This window comes from Stylophora pistillata, chromosome 3 (assembly GCF_964205215.1).
Source record: "Stylophora pistillata chromosome 3, jaStyPist1.2, whole genome shotgun sequence".
Lineage (NCBI taxonomy): Eukaryota > Metazoa > Cnidaria > Anthozoa > Scleractinia > Pocilloporidae > Stylophora > Stylophora pistillata.
In genome coordinates, this window is record NC_142521.1 from 48003320 (window position 1) to 48025194 (window position 21875).

General features: G+C 40.3%; 1 protein-coding gene and 2 pseudogenes across 1 annotated transcript; 2 read left to right on the top strand and 1 right to left on the bottom strand.

Moving 5' to 3' along the window:
* Positions 1 to 4737: 4737 nt before the first annotated feature.
* LOC111336884 (uncharacterized) lies at positions 4738 to 7486 on the top strand. Its single transcript, XM_022943060.2, has one exon. The coding sequence runs from the start codon at positions 4839 to 4841 to the stop codon at positions 5766 to 5768; it is 930 nt and encodes a 309-aa protein (XP_022798795.1). The 5' UTR covers positions 4738 to 4838; the 3' UTR covers positions 5769 to 7486.
* LOC111337743 (ovochymase-1-like) lies at positions 6149 to 21470 on the top strand (annotated as a pseudogene).
* Positions 12997 to 18513, bottom strand: LOC148736528 (uncharacterized; annotated as a pseudogene).
* Positions 21471 to 21875: the final 405 nt, after the last annotated feature.

The following is a 21875-nucleotide window of genomic DNA, read 5'->3' on the forward strand; positions in this document are numbered from 1 at the left end:
TGTCGGGGAGGGGGAGAAAAAGTGTGTAATCCACGTTTAATGCATAAATTAATGTCTAACAAAGTGAGTGAATGATTTTTAATTGAATTTCGCCTCCAAACCCTAAACCTCATAGCATGAATTACGTCATACCATGAGGTAAAAACGGCAAAAATCGGCAGATTTTGACTGAATATTCCGTAAAAATTAGGCCATTTCTTTTTCATTTCACTTTAGGTAAATATAATTTGATATATTCTGAATGCGGAGAAGCATTTTTCGTACGTATTTGTCGCGTATTCTATCGTTCTCAAGGGGAAACGCAGGCACTGTTTTTTAGCATATAATATGTAACCGGTGTTCGCGAAAGACAAATTCGTTGTACGTCGTAGTTTGAAGGCTTTCAAAGATTTGTATGGTCACTTTGATCCTTCTTCAACAGTTCTGACCAAATGCGCTCAAACGCGCTCCAACAATACAAACTTTTTATACATTTTAAGTGATAGCGTTTGAGACCCATTTATTTGTGTTACAAAAGGCAATACTTCTGTGCGCACGCTATCTTCTTTGTCTTAAAGTATACCTCTCTCCTGCAGAAATACTTCTAGAGATACGTTTCCTCTATTCTCGAAGAGTATTTTGAAACTCTGTATGTTTTTACTAAACGTGGAGCGAGACAAATTCGTTCTTAGGGGTATTACGTTTGGGGGAAAAAGTTCGTGTATTAAAAGGTCTCTGTCTCCTTAATATGCTTTTGCATGTGAAGGGTCAATTCCCTGTTAATCAACTCGTGTCTAGGAATATAATTTCTGAATTTGAAATATTTCATCCCACCATTGGTTGTGGGTGTAACTGCCATTTGTGTCGAGATTCTTAGGCAGATTGCAGTTTCGAATCTTTCTTTTAAGAACGAATTCGTCACCTTAGTCGCGCAGGCCCGCCAAACTATTTAAATTTCGAAGGAATGGCAACAGTGAATCCCCATTACAATCCACGCATATTCGCTGCCACCAAAGAAGTTCACTTCAACGCGTCAAGATGGAAATGGCTCAATTTTTGTCTTACGACCATGATGCAACGCAATCAGAGTGCGCACACCGCCTGTATAAGCACGTAACTAACTTTTCCAATGTTGCTTAGTAAACACAGCTTTAAGAAACTTTTGAAAAGACAATTTTAAGAAACTTCTACAGGACATTTTAGTTGTTGATCTCAGGGAACGTTGACGACATTTTAAGGTGGCTTTGAAAAGGCGCAATTTTCAGTGATCTTTCAGTTAAACTGGCAATTTTTAATGAGGGCTAAAAGAGGGTCCCAATCAGGTTTTAACCGTAAGTTGTCAAACACCCTAGCTAACATGTAATCGTCCACTGTCAAAAAGAATAGCAACCATCAAACGTTTGAGAGTCTTTCAGATGTTATTGCTTTGAGAAAAACTTAAGGACTCTGTATGAGGGTATGCAAATAGTTACTTTTAGTTCTTTTTTATATAGATTAGATTTAAAACATCCAAGTTATGGCATGGAGGATGTTTTTTTTATGAATTTTGTCTGGTCTGTCATGATGTCTCTATGGACGGGGAACGTCAGTTTCAGTTGCTGGTTCTATCCGCCATCAGCAAAAAAAGATATAAGTGGTAACAACGTTTGAAAATGACAGAGGCTAAATGTTTTCTTTTGAGAAAAATTAGAAAAAAAAAACCTTGTCCTCTCGGCGAAGTACGAGGAAAACAGCTACTGCAGCGCTGCTTGCCGTGAATTGCATAGTACTTTTAACAATCGTCCCACTGTAAAAGTGAAGATTTATAGAAGTCTAACTTACCGTGGTCTAATTCGTTCTGCAACCGACCCTTACCTAGCGATGCAACCCTTGAAAGAGAACTGATCTCCTGGTTTGTTTAAGCGATTAGAATGCTTATAGGAAGATGTATTATGCGACCGAGTGTTTGTCTTTATTTCAAATGCAAACAGACGTTACAAACCAGCGTGGGCGCAGCATAAGGTGGTCCCTTTAATTTCAATTCATAGATCATTTCCATTTCAATGAAACAAAAATGCCTCGGGTGTTTTTTTTTTTTTTTTTTTTCAACTGTATCGAAAGACACGAAACGCTGCGCGCATAACGATCTCGATCATATTTATCAAAGAGAGTTTAATTTTTTTTTTATCACAAGGAATCGTACAATCAATGGTTTTTCTTTGGGATCAGTTTGGGTCGTAAATGTAATTCATCTCTAAACTTGAAGGTAGAATTAATTTATGTTTGCCGTGGCTCGAGGGAAGAGAATTTGACGTCATTTCAGTTAAAATGCGTCATAGAACTTAACAGAAAGACCGACAAAATAAAACCCAAGACGAGGAACAAGAACAAGAAGAAAATCCCCCCAAAGTGTTTTTTCTTGAAAAGAATTTCAGTGTCTCGAGCTTTAAGAAGGTTATCAATGAATTACGTAGGAGATGCAAAAAATTTGCGTGACAACAGTGACTGCGGGCGTGCCTCAAGCCTGCTGTAGGGTCATAATTGCCCTCTAAGATCCAAGCCCCACCGTTTAAAAGTTAAAAGCTTTGAGACAATTTAAAACCGTGGTATTCAATACCTTAAAACTGAGAAAAACCCTATATCCCAAAAAACTCTGGTATTCTGCACATAAGTAATTTCAATATTGAAGTAGATATTTAATCATCCAATGGGAATTGTTTTTATTTCGGTTTTTCTTTCGCAATTTTGTTAACTTTTTCTTCGTGGCTTAGCTGTTCGAGACCTCTCATCAATCAAATATTAAGCAAAGTAGTATAGAAATAGTATTAGCTATTTCTATAACTGACCACTCATTTCCATCCAATGTAACTGATTCTCTTCAACATTTGTCTAAATAAATGTTGAAGAGAATCAGTTGGATGGAGCACTTTTCTCGTAGACATGTCTACGAGAAAAGCGCTCTGCAAGAAGGGTGAAAAGCCATGCTATCGATCCCAGGCTTTTCCCGGTCCAATCAGTGAACAGTTAGCGCGTTGATGTTTTCTACAACATTAGCATAAAGCTCTTGTGAAGCAAGCGGATTGCTATATTAGCTGTCAGAGTATTAGTCACAAAACATCACGTCATTATATCATATCGCCTGGTAATTGAGCCGGGCGCAAAATGAAAGTGTAATTCATTCTGCAATCGAGGCTCCACCCACCGATGCAACTCTTGAAAGAGAACTTCCTCCTAGGTTATTTAAAGAAAAAAAAAGTTGTCTCTTTTTCCAATTGCTACTGAAAAACTGGAGTCGTTTCCTTAAATGTAGAACTTTGGTTTTTCCAGAATATCAATCTTCTTGACTCACATAGGACTGCATGACCGGGAAAAAGTCGGATCCCTGAAACTATGCAAGGAAAAATTAAAAAAAGAACCGGGGCAGCTTAACGGATATTCAATTTGTCCCTCGAATTAAAAAATAACAGGGAGCAATATTGTCCACAGAGTTTTATGATCTTCCCTGTACCGAAATCCTGGATAAATGATCAATGCACAGAAATAACACAATGGATAACTGATTTATCATAAGCTTAATCTTGCTGTGGCGTCCTTTCGGCTGTCGCCAATGATAAAATCAAGCAGATATCGGAATTAAGCTCATAACTTCTTTTCGGATTTTTTCAGATTGACCGACACGTGTTGTCGCTTTAGGGTATATCAGTTTTAGATAAATTATCAAGAGAGAGCACAAGGAAGTTACAGTTTGATGGTAGTTTCCGCGAGATCCAATTGAGCCTAATACTGAGCCTTTCAGTTTCATGGCCTTTTACTTCACAATCTGACGTCGGTATCAAATGATCGTGAAACTTACCCTTTCAACAAAATAATGTGGTTTCCGATGCACAATGTTGTGGTTTTGGTGGCATTATTGTCTTTCATTGTAAGCTTAACTTAATGAAACTGAAGTGATAGACTTAATGAAAATTAAACCAGTATCACCTTGAACAACATTTAATTGAGAAGAATTAAAAAACACAGCACCAAAGGCTAATTTAATCCATATGTACAGCTTTAGGAGTAGTGAACTGTATTTAATTTGCATTGGTAAGCATGGACTATTGAAAAAAAGGTAGTGCAATAATTTATTTCTCATTAGATGTTAACTTCTTTTTTTGTTATGGTTTGTCACGCGCTAGTATGAAAACACCCATTATTTTCTGAATGCTACAGAGATTTACATAATTCCCTAGGAGCCACGTCATAGTTTGTGAACCTTGCGAAAAGGTTATAAGAAGTTTGGCTTTGTAATTTTCTGTCCATCTCTTCATTCTTTTCACTATTTGGCCCCTTTTCAAAACGACCTTAATTGGCGACCTCCACCTTAAGAAACAATAATATTAAAAAAATCATCATATATTTAACCGATTCTCCACGTTGAGAGCTATATATCATAGTATCGTAAATTCTTATCAAAAGCAGTTACGTTTAAAATTCCGATCTGGATTATCATTTCTGCTCAAGAGTTGGAAAGCTAAACAAGCCAAGCCGATTATTTAAGACCAAAGTCAATCGCATTGAGTTTCTAAAACTCCTTGACTTCCTGCTAGTTTTGTCTTAAGCTTTCCAACTTCTTTACTCATCTAAAAGCATAAATAATTGTTACTCAAACTGCTTAACAAATAAATCATGCTTTGTATTCAAAGAAGTTTTCATGACAGTATCCGAATAAACCGAAGCTTATTATACTTTGAACCGGTTAGTAATTTCCATAATAATGCGCTTGTTGAAGCGAGAATTACGCAACCGTTAATCATTTGTGTCATTTTTTAAGCAGTGCAAGACGAAAGTGATATAGCATTTATGTTTCATGAGATACAACAATCTCAAAGACTCCTGCTATGGCACATCGTCAAAGGAGAACAAGTGTAGCGGGAGTATTTAATATAGCGATCGAGGCAAATGACCTTGCACAACTCAAGTTTGCTTTGAAGTTTCACAAAGCGAGAATAAATGAGCAGGACGAGAAAGGGAGCACAGTCTTGCATCGCAGCTGTCTCTCTGGTCAGCTAGAAATGGCTAGGCTATTGGTGGAGAATGGAGCCGAGTTGGAACTGCGGGATGAGCGCGGATGGACTTGTTTGCATTACGCTGCTTTTGGCGGACATGTCGATGTAGTAAATTTCCTCATTAACTCTTGCGTAGATGTAACTGCAACGTCGCACGAAGGTCAACTTGCAATAGATGTCGCAAAGGGAGAGGGAATAGTTTTCCTTTTAGCTTCAGCAATTCTTAGAGCTGGGAAAGAGCATCTGCTACAGCCCTACATGGACGGATCAACATTAAGCTCAGAAACTGAGAGTTTACGTTCCAGTGGTGATATCGAGAACTACGAATATTGGACTCCAAAGGCTAAGAGAGCTCTTTCTGAGGAAGTTTTACGCGCAAGTCAGCAGTTTCTAGCCCAGAGCTTCGGCGCTTATGTGGATGAGAAATTCAACTTAAATTCAAGTTTTGATAAAAGCAGCGATAAGAACACTGAAAGCCCTCTTGCTGCTATCGAGAAACCAAAGCTCACCAAGAAAAATTCATGCCCTCGTGTCAAGAACGACCCACAACCAGAAGAGACACCACGGAAAAAACCCCGCTTAAAAAGTTTTAATTCGGCCTTCTCTAGCGATGTTTTAAAGCGTTATGCTGTGAGTGAGACAAATTTGTTGGGGGAGCAAGGTGATCCAAGTCAGAAAGAAATGGGAGCGGAAATTAGTCGAGCTCCGAATTATTTTGACCTTAATAACGTGGACTCAGATACTTGGATTTATTCGCTGTGACGACAAGAAAGAAACAGCGGGCGGGAAGACCAATGGCGGCGATCTGTTTCTAATATCATGGATAATGAACACACAGAAAAGTATATCGCAGCATGAAAAGCGGATACAACTGCTTTACAACATAAAGAACTTCTTAGGTTAACAAGATTTCAGATCTCAAAGCAGGCCGCTGAAAGATCACTTCACCAAACATTATTCCCTTTTGTCAGACCTTTGTAAATAAGTTCATGAACACATGAACTGAAGCTTCAATCAAAGCATTTCTTTTAAGAATAGCTGAGTGTTAATTTGTAACTTAATTGAGGTGTTATTTTTTCTGTTCCATTTCCATAGTTTTAAGACAAAACATGAATAGTTTGTTTTTGTTATGTTTGGATGCCATGGATGATGAGGGAAGTATTGCCAGCCTACCACCTGGCTTTTATGTTAAACACGTTTTGTTTCTATATTTAAAAAGATAAAAACATCCTAAAGAACCGATATGTTTTTCATCGAAGCATCAGTTAAATAACGTCGATAGTATATTAAAAACATATTTAAGATTCGCAACAACAAATAAAAGATTTGAGGTCTCGGTTTACTTCGACGAAGGGCTAACGCTCGAAACGTCAGCTTTTGTAATCATTACGGTGGCTAATTTACCATTTCAACTTTGTTGATATATCCATATTACTTAAGATTTGTTAATCGGAGAGTAATGCTTTCATAGCTGCCCTATAATATAATACAGTGTAAAATAAAACAGGAGATTGTAGTATCAACCAAAATCATGTACCTTTCAGTTGATGTGATTCTTTATTCTTGTCACCTATATGCAAAATTATGTAGTGAAACTCTGCAGAAAACTTAGAAATCCAACTTCAAGGAGTTGCTTGGTCAAAAAGGGTCAACCGACCAACGGCTTGAGATGGCTGAGCGGAAGTATTTAATATGACAAACGCCATGTCATGATGATATTGCTTGGTCGAAGACGTTGCCTCCGTTTTAATGCCGTGAATTGTGTCGGAACAGCTATAAAACTCTTGAACTTTGCGGCGTGCCATCCTTCAGTTAAACAAAATGACCGCCTATTGAGGTTCTTCACGTTAGCAATTGGGCAAGCGGTTATATCAATGGTACTACAACTTTGAAAATCCCTAAGAGGTCACACGATAGTGTAAAAAGGATCGAAATGGTTAAAATGATTTGCAGTGAAACAGCCATATTACTTCAATAAGGATTTCAGCTAATAATAGATGTGAAGAAAGGAGTGAAGCCGGGCGTGTGTAGTTACTCGTTCTCGCCAAGGCAATTTCGATGGAAATAACTTTTCAAATGACCTCTATAAATACTCGCACAGAGTTGCATTTGGTTATGGCAAGCCTAAAATGGCCCATCAAAGTTTTTGTCGTCGCTGCTCATAATTTATAGCGTGATGAACTACCCGGCAGGCTGTGAAAATCTAGGCATGTAGTTATTTCTTTGTCTCGATCTGTAAAAAAACATCTGATTCGAAAAGAAAGCAAACGGTGGACGGCTACAATAAACGACATATGTAAATGACACATTCGTCCGATCTCACTTCCCCCGTGCACTATAACAAGGGCGAATCATTTGGATTCCTTTCGCATCGAAATTAAATTTTGGGAAAGAAAGATGAAAAAGAATACGATCAGGAGGATGGTGAAAGAGCTTACAATTTTCTAATGGTAATTTGAGTTTCCTTGTTATCAGGCAAAACTCAACCACCCTTTAAACCAATAAGAAATTAAAATAAAGCAAATTGCGACTTGTTCATTTGCATTTTTCCGCGCGCTTCAAGCACTTTGCTCATTTTTACTTTAAGTTATTGTTGGCTAATAATAATAATGTTAACCTCTATCTGATTGGCTCTCTGGCGTTTCGACACCAAATTGAAAGTGGGTTTGAAGTATTTTCGGGTTTCTTCATGAACCTAATAAAGTGATCGGTTAAGGGAATGTAGAATTTTAGTATAGTAGAATAGAGAAATATCATAAAGGTGGGCCAATACCAAGTGAGCAAAACGGGTTGTTCAAAGTTGGGAAGACAAACAACGATTGAAAATAACAAAATTGAGGCTGCATTTGGAGGAGGTCATTTGGTTTAAAGGAACCGTTGTAGAGCGTGAGCGTTGGCAGAAAAACGAGACAGTTTGTTTATAACTGACTAGAAGCTGATCATGGTAAATAAATCTTTGCAAGGAGATTCGAAAAGCTTTTGTCTTAAGCCGGTCAACCCTTTATCGCGGAGCTATTTGCTCCTGTCAACGGCTGACTCTTAAGACCATAACGTGGTTTGCAGCCCTTATTCAACTTGTAGTTAATAACTCACTAAGTGGCTATCTCCTGAGAATGCAATGGAGATGTAATTGAATGACAAATTGAGCAAGTGGCTGTGAGTGTCAATGTTACCGGTGAATGTACGCGTGAGGTAAGAATCAACATTCTCAGTTCATACACATATATGTTAAATATAATTTGGTTATATCAACTAAGTAGAAATTGTAAATTGGCCACCGTAACGAGTTAAAAATCTGACGTTTCGAGCGTTAGCCCTTCCTCAGAGCGAATGGGGCTAACGGGGCTAACGCTCGAAACGTCAGCTTTTTAACTCGTTACGGTGGCCAATTTACAATTTAAACTTAGTTTATATAACCAAATTACCTTGTTACCCCCACCGACGCAGCACTATAGTTTCTTTAGAAACGTTCAGCCTTTATTCATGTTAAATTAGCAACTCCAGCACTATAGGGGCTTAGCTTGAAGCCCCCCGCTAGCTTTTAAGTTTGCAGGCAGATATGAGCTCAGCTATGAAAAAAAAAAAAGATAAAAATTGAAAGCTTTTCTAAGCTGAAAAAGGCTCCCTCAGACTTGTAATAATTATTAAATGGTTTCAGCATGATCATGAATGCTTTGCAGGTTGTATAAAGGCTCTATGAAGTATTCTGTTAGAATATGACCGTGGCACGCAAACAATGGTCTATTTGCTGTCGCGGTCTTATCCCACCGTCATGTTAAAATAGGGGCATACCTACTTATTAACCGGGCTGTAACAGCTCGTGAAGTGCTCTAGCTATTCATAGAAGAGAGAACTATTGGTGTAAAGTCTTGTTAAAGCACTGAATTTTCCGTAAGTCTTAGGTGGATAGCTGAGCAAAACCTGGAGGAAAACTGCAATTATAATCACTCTTAGCTATGGCACGTGGAATCCCAGGGGTGGACAAACTGAGAGCCATTATGAAAATAGACACAGTCAAATGATGCATATGGCCACCGGAAAAGCGCAATTTATCTGAACACATAACACTGAAATGGTGTTGCAGTTGTAAACAGGTTGCACAAGGTTTGCTCCCTTTTATCTGAATACTTAAGGAAACACAATTTTATTTACTTCCAGACTGTGGCAAGACGTTGACGGGCGCAAATGGCTCAGTGACATCACCCCAATTATCCCGGACATTACCCTACTGACGTAACATGCGCTTGGGTTATTTCAGTGAAGCCGTCACAAGTGATTGAACTAGAGTTTAAGTCTCTTGATATCGAGCACAGCAAAAAATGCAAATATGACAGATTGGAGATTAAGTATGGATCTACGGTAAATAAATAAATAGATAAATAAATGATTTATTTAAACGTGCTTTTAACATGTTTAATTTAATTCTTTTGTTGCATGGAACATGTGACCTGCTCCATCGTTCCACATGAGTAAATATATACGGTCTGCGAGACTATGAATCACTTAATTTACCCATAATGTTTTTTTAACAACAATTGGCAGTATTATCGTAATATATCAATATGTCAGTATTATATAGAGTACAAATATCGCTGCTTGCGTCAACGTGTCAGACAATGGTCACTCACTGAAAACATCAATTTTTATAACGGCGATATTGTTGTTTGCCTCGGACCTAGCGAATGGCGTGTGAGACAGGCGCTTGGGCAACGACGGCAATTAGAGAAAGAATCAAAATTGAAGTGGTAAATTGGCCACCGTAGCGATTACAAAAGCTGACGTTTCGAGTGTTAGCCCTTCGTCGTCGCTCCGACGAAGAGCTAACGCTCGAAACGTCAGCTTTTGTAATCGTTACGGTGGCCAAATTACCACTTCAACTTTGTTGATATATCCAAATTATTTCGTTACTCCCACCGACGCAGCCCCAAACAGTTTCTTTCGAAACTATCAGCCTTTAGATGCAACAACCCGAAAATTTGGAAGCGGCAGAGAATTTCGCTAAGTTAAAGGAATCGGTATTCGCAGGGTCAAACAAACGCGCAGATTTTAACCCTAAGGAGGTATCGGCGCAAATTCTAGAAGAACTCTCAAAAGCAATTAATCCTAAGGATAACTCAATTAGTGCTGTATATCCAGCTCTAGGTCAAAACCCTTACGTGAATAAGTCCGAGATGAAGCAAATTATTAGAGACGAGTTTCGAGAGTTGATGGGAAGCAATACCGGTACCAGACCCAGTGGTTATAATCAACGCTCAAACCAGACTTTTCAGCCAAGGAGTTTTCGGTCTCGCTTTGGCAACGCAGTTCGCTATAATTGTGGTCGAAAAGGACATACTTATTATTTTTGTCGCTCAAAACCTGACCCTAGAAATTTTCGTCGTGGAGGTGATAGACAAGATTTTTATCAGAATAAAGGTCGAAATACTTCTGAGCGGCAGTCTAAGCAGCAGGGAAAGTGAAAAGTGCCCCTGTCTCGTTAGAAAAGGAACCCGTGATGGGGGCGTCAAAGACTGTATAAAAGCCTTTGATGAGAGTTGTAGATCGGAATTTATCGGGTAGATCGTGCGATGCTGATAAACTTGCTTTCAGCAAAGCCAGGCCTGCCGATATTTCAGTAGATGAGAGAATTAATTTAGCGCAACATCAGTTATTGTCGAAGGTAGTTATCAAACTTCGCCAAAACATTCATCTAGTCGCCCTCCTCAGAGTAGTAGACTAGGAAAACAAGGCACTTGTTCGGAGAGTAGCATCATCGTTATTTTATCCGTTGTTCTCGCTATCGTTATTAAGCTACTTGAGTTGTTTGAAGTAGTCGTAACAAGTACTGTGGAAGTACTTAAACGACCTCCGGTGTCTAGCAAAGGGTACGCGACTTTATTTTCAGGCGCCAGTACGCCGAAGTTTTCTGCTTTGTCTATTCAAGATAAAACTCTTAGTGTTTGTGTGAGGTCTCAAAGGAAGAGCCTCAAAGCTTTAAAAGAGCTGTTGTCGAAGGAAACAGCCTAGCTTTTGAACAAGCAGATGTTGTTGTTGATAATATGTTGAGTAGTGACGATATTTGGATATATGAAGTTCATATATTTTGAACTGCGGTATTAAATACGTATGATGCACGATCCTTCGCAGTAGATAGCGCTATTTATGCAATAGCGAAAATCAGACCTGAAAAAAAATCAGGCCTGTACGGGATTCGAACCACTGACCTCTGCGATACTAGTGCAGCGCTCTACCAATTGAGCTAACAAGCTAACTGGGAGCAGGCCGTTAAGTTGATTCGTGATAAACCCGTGATGATAAATAAGTTTCTTTATTTATGCAATAGCGATTTATCATCACGGGTTTATTACGAATCCACTTAACGGCCTGCTCCCAGTTGGCTTGTTAGCTCAATTGGTAGAGCGCTGCACTAGTATCGCAGAGGTCAGTGGCTCGAATCCCGTACAGGCCTAATTTTTTTTCAGGTCTGATTTTCGCTATTGCATAAATAGCGCTATCTACTGCGAAGGATCGTGCATCATACGTAGTGACGATATTGTTATTTCGGAGGTCATGTCACACAACGCTAAGCAAAATAAGGTACCTGATAGCAACAAAACTTTATGTGGTGACTACATGCCTTTGAGTAATAGTAATATAGAGAATAGCGAACAGAAATCGACAAGTTCATCCGTCCCGAAGAGTTTAGATAATTCTAGCATTGCAACCCATCTCTGCTCCAGTTCTGCGGATTCTTTTGTGAAGCCGAACTCAAGTCGCGTTCAATATTTCGTGAATGACCAAGTCGACAATATTTGTATTTCTATTGTGCTTGAGAGTTCCCTCCTACCTGTTAGTATTGAGGCGCATGATTTTCGTTGTTTAATAGATTCTGGAGCTGCTGTCGCAGCAGTAAGCGCCAAAGTGTGGCGCCAGTATTTGCGTCACGCCTACCCTAATTTTAGTGTGCCTGATTCAGAAAGTGTGACTACAGTCAATGGTTCTCGTTTAACTACTACAGCAAAGACTTCGATGGAATTTGTTATTGATTCTTGTGTGTTTAATTTCAAAGTATGTGTGATAGAAGAACTGTCTTATGATGTTATTCTTGGTGGAGATTTTCTTCTGCGATATTGTTTCAAAGTTGTTTTTCAGAGTGAGTTAGTCAGTTTTCCCTCTAATCCCTTTCCTTTTGAGGGCGTCGCTATAGATAGTGATGATGATTTAAAAGGCGAAGCCTTCGTTTCATCAGTGCACGCCTCTCATACCTTTATTATTCCACCTCAATCAGAGATTTTGGTTCCGGGAAACCTTGATCCTCCCCCAGAGTCGGGATTAGCAGATGGGAATAGTATTAGCGGCATTTATGATGAATATATGAAGTTCATATATTTTGAACTGCGGTTATAGATACGTATGATGCACGATCCTCGCAGTAGAAAGCGCTATTTATGCAATAGCGAAAATCAGACCTGAAAAAAATCAGGCATGTACGGGATTCGAACCACTGACCTCTGCGATACTAGTGCAGCGCTCTATCAATTGAGCTAACAAGCCAACTGGGAGCAGGCCGTTAAGTTGATTCGTAATAACCCGTGATGATAAATCAGATATGATGAATATATGAAGTTATATTAGCGGCATTATTACTCTAAAATCTGATTTATGTCATCGTTATTCTATCTTTGGAGCTTCAGAGCTTGTTAGTGTTGCAAAAGATGGTACGATCCCTGTGAGGTTGGTTAATCCTTCTTTCGAACCAGTAAAAATTTACCGTAGGACCCGTCAAGCTAATTTTGAGGAGGTAGATCGCAACATAGCTACTTTCGAGCTAAGTGCAAGTGAAGAGCTGTCTGAAAGTCATCGTTCTCCTAGTGGCGACCATCAGTCGGAAAAGATTTATTATTCCCAATTGCCTGACTTATCTGATAGTATTCTGTCAGCTGATGACAAAATTAAGTTTCGTAATTTGTTTAGTAAATACCGTGATGTGTTTGCTTTTTCTGATGCCTTTCGTAATGCCTTTCTGTCTTACAAACTCTGGACAGAGTTTCCAGAGGCTAATGGGCCATATCTTGAGAGGATTGGAATATCGGTTTGCACTTATATATATCGATGATATTATTGTATTTTCCAAATCGGTTGGAGAACACTTAACCCCATTTAGAAGAGGTTTTCAGGAGACTTCGTGAAGCTAATATCAAGCTGAATCCAAAGAAGTGTAATTTTGTTAAACAAGGGGTAGAATATGAATGGCCATATCGTAACTCCTGAGGGTATTAGCCCCAACCCAGAAAATATTCGTCTTGTGCAGGAATTCCCTACTCCAACTAATCTCAAGGAACTCAGCAATTTCCTAGGTCTCGCTAATCAGTATTACAGGCGCTTTGTCAACGGTTTTTCCCACATAGCCACTCCCCTGAATACATTGACTATGTAGGGTGTTTCTTTCAATTGGACGGAAGGGTGTGTCGTTGCTTTCGACAAGTTGAAACGTGCTTTAGTGTCCACTCCTATCTTACCTTATCCTAACTTTAGAGAGCCCTTTTTACTGTTCGTCGATGCTAGTTCTACAGGAATAGGATTTACCTTAGCTCAAGTCCAGAATGGTAAAGAAGTAGCGATTGCTTATAACGGTCGTGGTTTGAATAGTGCAGAGCGCAATCATAGCACAACTGAGAGGGAGGCGCTCGCGTTAATAGAAGGGAGTAAGAAATTTCATCCCCACCTTCAGAGTCGCCAATTTACGGTTGTTACTGATAACAGTTCGTTACGTTGGCTAATGAACGTTAAGGATGCTTCTGGCCGTCTTGCAAGATGGGCCTTACTTTTACAACAGTACGATTTTGAGATCTTCCATCGACCTGGTAAGGTGCATGGCAATGCGGATAGTTTGTCCAGACGTCCTCATGACACAAGGGAATGTAATTCACTCCAGAAAGGGGAGCCATAAATAGCAAAAATACGAGAATTGCAAAGGCGTGATCTTGACCTTAGTGAGATTATTGTAATAAGAAAGTTACCTCAGTTCACCGTACATGCAAATCGAATGAAGCCATTTGTTGGTCCGTCCTTACGACCAATCGAACCTCCGTTAGTTGATGATCCTAGTGAGCCTTATCTTGATGAGTCTGATATCCCAGATGACTGCTTTGAGTCGGAGGTTCCTTTCGATGAGAATGTTAGTTCTAAACCGCCAGTTTCGGATTCTACCAATTCGGGCTTGCGTTCAGAGTCTCAGACCAGACCTAGTGCAGACCCTCCCGTGACAGACGACGATAGAATTTTTCAAGCTGAACGAATTCTTAAATCTCGTAAAAAGAAAGGAAAAATGGAATATCTCGTCAAGTAGCATAACTTTCCCAGAAGTCAGTCGACTTGGGAACCAGAACAAAACATTTTAGATAGACGACTTATTGATGATTTGGAAAACTCAAGCAAGTAATGAACTCTCGTAAAGTAAATTCATCTCCACCTTTTTTTTTTCTCACCAGGAACTTCAAGGTCTTATACAAAGATTTTCGTTTTGGTATCAAATTAAAGGGTTATCGGTAAATGGACACAAATGAGAGCTATGACTTACGCTATGTCTATTTCACAAAGTGTGATCAGTGTGAGTTCTCGACGGAAAAATTGTGTATTTGTTCAAACTTACTGATCAAATGAACAGCAAATTATTATTTTTGTCCCAGGATTTAAAAATGGTCCAAAATACCTTTACTGACTGGAAGAAACAACTAGAAAAATTTGCAAATTCAGCCAAGTGTCTCGAGGGAATGACAATGGAATTTCTTTCTAAGTATACCGCCGAGATTAATCGTGCTTTCGCTGCTTTCCTTAGACTTTTTGAAATCCAAGATACTTTTGGTCAGAGATCCCATCTACATGAAAAATCATTAGTAGGCTATTCCGATTGACCTAAATTTATGTCCTCCCACTTATCTGCCAAACTTTCTACTGATCATTCATTGAGGTTGACTATAACAGCATTGGAACAAGGTTTGTCTGTTCTGGCTAGCCCATTGGTCGATGTCCAAAACAGCGGTCAGGATTTGACTGTCAATACTTTATTGTTAGCACCAGAGATTGCAGATAAAGATAGTTTCTCCGTCGTACAACATTTGACTCCACTTAAGTTTAATATTTCGGGTAAATGCTTTTCAGGGCCTGTCCAACACACAAACCTTGCTTTAATTAATGGTCCAAATTCAAGGCAGGTAGTCTCTTTAGACTGATTAGATAGGTATTTCAGAAGTGAAGTAGGTTTCTTATGCCCTATGAATGTCTTAAAGTCAGTTTCTAGCTTGCAATGGTTAGGTTTTGCTTGGAATTCAGACCTTCCCACGAAATCACCAACCCACTTCGAAGGGCGACCATATCCATCCATTAGTTCATCTTGGACGCAAATATTTTCTTTCCACCACTTCTGGAACTTTGGCTTTGAGCAATGGCAAGCTTAACATTTCTCCGTTGGGCATCTATAACTTTCCTTGCAACGTAAGTTTTGTTAGAATGGAGACTAGCTTGGGCACCTGTCCCCAGAGACTAATGGTATCGTTACCTTTATTCTCGACGGACACACTTTCATATGTACAGTGGGATCCAAGCTCAGATGATTTTCCCACACTGGAGTTGCATCATAAGTCACTGACCATTCCACCACCTATCAAGATTAATCGTACAGTGATGACAACTTTGACGAGTTGTTTCAACTTTATGATAGCCAGCTTAGTGGTGCTTTGGAGAAGGCAGACAGTTTGATTGATCAGATAGAGGAGACTACTCAAACCACTTACATCGAGTATATTGCTTTCGTTGCACTTGGTCTATCAGGGGTCAATTTCATTGTGTTCTGTATTCTTTCCCGGTGCATCTCCAGAATATCTGTGCGACATTCCACACCTGCCAGTCCACCTACCTTGCCAACAGCCGTTGCAGAGAGTCACCAAATATAAAACCGGCAGTCAATGTTGAAAGCACAAGAGGACCTATCGTCCGAAAATAGCCTCCAAGGAAGCTCGTTCAGCAAACGACCCCAACGTAGACGAGGAATACAAGTTATCCAAGACGAACTATTCAAGGAACTAAACTGAACTGAACTGAACTTTCGATGATGCATTACGTAATAACAATAACCTTACTTAATTTCTCTACAATCCTGAACGACGCCTCGGCTGCGTATTTAGCGTCAGTTAGCGGTCTGTTTGCTTTATTTAAATGCGAATACGACGCCTATTGTTCGGGACAAGCAACACCAGTTTTTCAAATTAACCGCCCTTTTTCATGGTAAACCACTAATTTCTTGTTAGGGTTTTTGTGTTTCAGTCGATCGTTGGACTGGGAGTTAGATAACGTCTCCGAGTTTATCCAAATTTGTAATAATTTCATGGTCCACGAACGGTTCTTGAGTGACGTCTTTCGCGTCACTTTTCCGCGTGACTACTGCAATTCGTTCGCAGAAAACCAACTCTGCGAAGTGTTGTTCGCTCTGAAAGCTTCTCGTTACCTTTTTCTGGCTAGCAAACTTACTATGCGCGCGTCAAAAGAGTTGAAAATGTTTTTATTTTGAAAGATCTGATGTCAGCCTCTAGTGTAGATGATTTTAAACAGTCAATTAATGGTCGATTGAACGACTTGGGCAACAATTGACAGATAGTTTTGAAGATTCTTGAAGTGATTTTGTGTGCACACTACTCAACCGAACAATACGTAATTATCGACTTAGTATCCGTTCCAAACATAGTTTTTCCTACCGTCCGCATCGAAGACGATGCCTGATTTAGGCGGGGAGGAATGTTGTGAGTTAAAATTGGAAATTGTTATTTTGAGACTTTTTCAGTTAAGCTTTTGTTTTGTTTAGCCTTGCCTTTGGCGCCTACGTGTTATTTTGGTAGATCTGTAGTTTTGATCTTTTATTTCTAGTGTGTGCTTGAACTTGGCTCAGTTCGCGGATTTCCTTCTTACTGTGCTAGACATTTTAATCGCTTGTTATGATTGAGAATAATTAGTTTCATAGGTGGTCATTTTTGTGTTGGTAAAGCTTACCTTGAGTTCTACCTACACTGAAGTCCTGTCTGCGTGTGGTACCTGTGCGCAGCTGTTAACGTTCAATTGGTTCCTTGGCGCCCGTCAATGTGCTTCAGTGAAGGCCACCCAGTTTCCCCCTTTTAGCAAAATAAACGGATACACAGTGGAAACTCTCACGGTCAGCTAACCCAAACATCTACGGTTTTCCTACTAAAAGCGTTGGTTCCTCACGCTAGAGCATGATTTTTACATGCGTAGAACATTAGATGCACAGGGCATTAGATGCATAGAGCGTCGCTGTAGTAGCTCTCCAGAGGAGAGATATCTTGTATAAGATCAGAATTCAAAGTCCTGGATATCAGCAAATCCAAACTGTTCCCAGAGATATGAGTAGGAAAGTCAATATGCTGATGTAAGCCCATCGATGACAGTAGGTCTTAAAAGTGAGCCGCATCATTGTCAGTCTTGATATTAACATGGATGTTAAATCACCAGCCAGCACAAGAGGCTCAGTTGTCATGACAACCGATTCTAGGAACTCAGCAAATTCTGTAACAAACATACCCACAGTACGCGGATGACTTGATGAGTAGGGCGGCCTATAGATGACAACTAGGCGTAGGCGAGCGGTGCCAGAGACAATAATCCACTCAGAGTACTCAAAAGTATCACAAATACCCGCTCTAGCTTGTTTAACAACAAGCGAGTCCCGAGCCAAAATACCAGTGCCACCACCATTTCTATCAGGGCGAGGATGATCAGATAACAGATATCCTGGCGGAGTAGCAGCAATCCTAGCAGTGGAATCATCAGATTTCAACCAGGTTTCGGTAATAATAGCAATGTCGACTTCAGAATCACACACACAGTTAACAAAGTCAGGCCCTTTGTTTCTAATTGGCTGAGCATTTAAGACACAACACCTCGTTAGCCGTGGTCTATTGTTGTAAGCAATTCCCGGTGTAGTCAATGGAACTTGAACCAAATTTGAATAATAGCGCAACCGATGTTTTAGTTTTATCCTCTCACTATTTGTAGGTAAAGACTCAATCTTTTTCCCATATTGTGGGCCAGGATTCGTAGACATATCTGAGTAGATAGTTATATCCATGGGTGGGTCGTATCCGGCCACTAGTAACGTAGTCTGGCCATGTTTCGACCATTTTGAAAAACCCACGCGAGATCTTCGGAATCCGTGCTTTGCCGAAGAGACTCTAATAAGATGACCGAGTTGAAAAACAACTTTTCGCTCGAAGCACGATGATGGAGGAACCTGGTTTTCCATAAATGGCGCGCAGTAATCTTAGCGAGCTGTTGGTGCAGGTCACAACATATAAGATGAAAAAATAACACAATAAGAGCCACCAAAACTAGAGACCTGAAAGACCGAGCAGCCGCCATCTTCCTCTCCTAGCGACACTGTTGGTTATAATTGAAGACTGGATGGAAAAAAATGGAATAGTGAAAATTTAATTTTGTAGTTTTTGTTCATCCAAAGAGTGCGGGGCTACATTCGCTGACGAGAATGGTAGTTTTCAGACTCCAGGATGTTGCAAACCATACCTCACCAATATTGAATATGAATGGTTGATAACTGTGCCCGTTACTCACTCTCTAACTTTGACGTTTGACAAGTTTGATGTGGAGGAAAGTTCAAAATGCAATACGACCATCTAGAAATCAGAGATGGTGATAAGGAATCCTCCAATTTGATCGGTTTGTATATGAGTAATAAACATTGCTGTGTTCATTTAAAAGTATACATCATCAAGCAATAGACAACATCAAGTCTCCCATTATATCCGCATAGTCATTCATCGACCAACTTCCATCTAACTTCAGCTGAAATATGTTTCTGTAAATATATATGGTAAAATTTCTCCATTTACGTGTTCGTTGACCTATATGATGTACGAATTCATCCTTTGTATTAATTTTGTTTGATTCATTGTCGAAATCTGCAATATACAACAATTTCCCGTATCGAAGTGTTCGATATTTCCAGGTCGTTATTGTGGTTCTAGCCCTCCAGCTAAAGTGCATGCGCAGGGAACCTCTTTGTATGTAAAACTTGTTTCGGATGAATCAGACACGGGAAAAGGTTTCCAGGCATCTAGGACCAGCAAGCACCTGGGTGGATGTACAGGTATGTTGTACCGGAACTTTTAATGAACCATTCATAATTTTCTTGTTAATATAACTCATCGCTCTCGAGTTTTCTTTGGGTAGCAGTAAAATTTTGGGCTGATCTAAATGAATTTAAAAAAACACGAGTCAGTGCTCAATTTATTTGGAGCTTATCCCACATGCTGTAATATGACGCGAAAAGGAGTATTGCCATTTCCTGGAGGGAAGCTATCTAGCCCATTGTATGCGTCCACAATTCTTCCTTTCCCTCCCCCTCCCCCCCCCTCCCCCCACCTGCCTCTGGCATTTCATAAGGCTTCCCTGAGAGTTTGCAAGAACTCACCCTCTCTCCTGGGTTCACCCTCTCTCCTGGATGGACAGAGACTCCTGTTCAGAATTTTAATCGAAAACTCCTTCAAAACAGGTCTGCAATTGTGTGGAACCAGTAAGACGGGAACACGGTGTAGACTTGAATACTCGAATAAGTTTTTAATCTCACGAAGATCTGGTTTGACTGTACAAAAAGGAAACAAACGTAAAAAACTGAAGCAAAACGGAAATACTACAGTGACAACATACTTAAAAGATTTGTGGACTCGAAGGAAAATGTGAATAAACACTCGTGAGAAAAACAAACGAACATCTACACCGAATTTTGACCTCTGCAAGTACGAGCGCATGGGTCATCCCATAATATTAACAATGTAAATGACCTCATTTTACCAGTCCCGCGTGGACTGAACATGGGAAACGAAATAAAGAGTTGTATAACGTTTTGTAACTTACACACGGATTGTCGGTGGTATTGTCGCCAAGCCTAATGCGTCGCCTTGGCAAGCTGCCATGATCTGGGCGTTGGAGTCCGACAAGGGGAAACAGTTTTGTGGTGGATCTCTGGTGGATCCTGAATGAGTTCTTACGGCGGCACACTGCTTTGATATCACTGCAAACAAGAAAATGATGTTTATTAGACTTGGTGGGTGAAACCACTCTCTCTTTTTGGCAACGGCTAATTAGTACCCAGCCCTACGCATGGCGGTGGATGGTCATGTACGTCAGTCTGACCTATCGTTGTTTTGTAAATTGAACGATAGTTCTCCCTTTACTCCCTGTTTATCACCCGCTGAGATACGGCATCGTTCTGCCTGTTAAACGATTTTCGCACCAAAACCTCCTACTCGTTTTACCGTCGTGTTAATGAGGTTTCTACGTCTTTAATTAACAGAAGAAGATGACTTGAATAAAAAAGAGGGATTCGAGCAGGATTTTGTAATCGATCGCATCTACATCCATCCAGGTTGAGATCATCTTACGACGGACAATGATCTGGCTTTGATACAACTCGAGCAACCCACCAATATAATCTCACCGGCCGTGTGAACACTATATATATGTTTATCTGAACCAGAGCATAAGTTTCTACCAGGTACAAAATGTATTAGTGGTTGGGGTACTACTCAGGAAGATGGCGCTACCTCACCCGTACTCATGCAGGCCAAGATACCAATAGTGGACCACTGGGCTTGTCGTCACAACCAATCATATGGGGATAAAATCACTGAGAACATGATCTGAGCAAGGTTGCGTCAGGGAGGTGTGTACAGCTGTCAAGGTGACTCTGGAGGACCTCTTGTATGCAAGAACCCAATGAATCGTCGGCAGTGGATACAGATTGGAGTAACTTCCTGGGGAAAAGGATGTGCCAGAGCTTTGAAGTGTGGGTTCTTGCTAACGTCAACAAGTATCTCCCGTGGATAAACTTCCTAACCGAGAATATTGAAGGAGGAGAAGGTGGGAAATAGTGTGTCAACACCCATTCCCTCTTTACGGCCTAGTCTTCCACCAAGTCCTCCACCCCTTCCACCCAGTGTTCCATCCAACACATCAAGTCTCCCATCCCTACCACCGAGCCTTTCACCTCTCCCTCCAGGACTTCCGCCTCTCCCGCCCAGTGTTTCAGCCGTCCCAACAAGTCTTCCACCACTCCCTTCAAGTCTTTCTTCTCCACTTCCAAGTCTTCCTCCTTCTCCACCAATGCAAGTCCTTCACTTCTCCCACCAAGTCTTCCATCCCCTCTACCTACTGTTTCACCCGCACTTTCAAGTCTTCTATCTCTCCCTCCAAGTCTTTCTCCTCTACCAAAAACGTCTCCACCTCTCCCACCAAGTCTTCCACCTTTCCCAAAAAGTACTCAACAAAGCCCAGGAGGCAATACGGTTCCTTGGCTGCCCCCACAACCTTCAGGTAATTTTGATCCACCCCTTTTACCTCCGCTGCCACCAGAGTAGAAAACGTATGGCTCAGATCCGCATCACTTCTGTCGCCTTACCACATCCAAAATAAATTTGGCTATCTTTGGAATAAAAATATATCTGATCACGAAATAAAGCCTTGGATATTACGTTTCGTCTTACGTTCTGATTTTTGAAGATCTACAGTGTACATTTCTAAATGCTGCGAGGGCGCGAGGAGGAACTTTGCTGATATTTGATAGAAATTATTCACCACTTTCTGAAAACATTTTTTTTTTATCATTGCTGTTTTGCTCGACTTTTCACAAAATATTGGGACTCATCAGGCGTAATCAGAACATTTACCATACCGCAAATATGTTGCCGTACCTCAACTTCGAAAATGCAAGAAGGCTTGACGATGATTCCTGACACAAAGTCATATATCAAAACAAAACTCTTCCAAAACACAGCTTTCAACTTTGATAGAGCTAAATAGCGAAGCGCG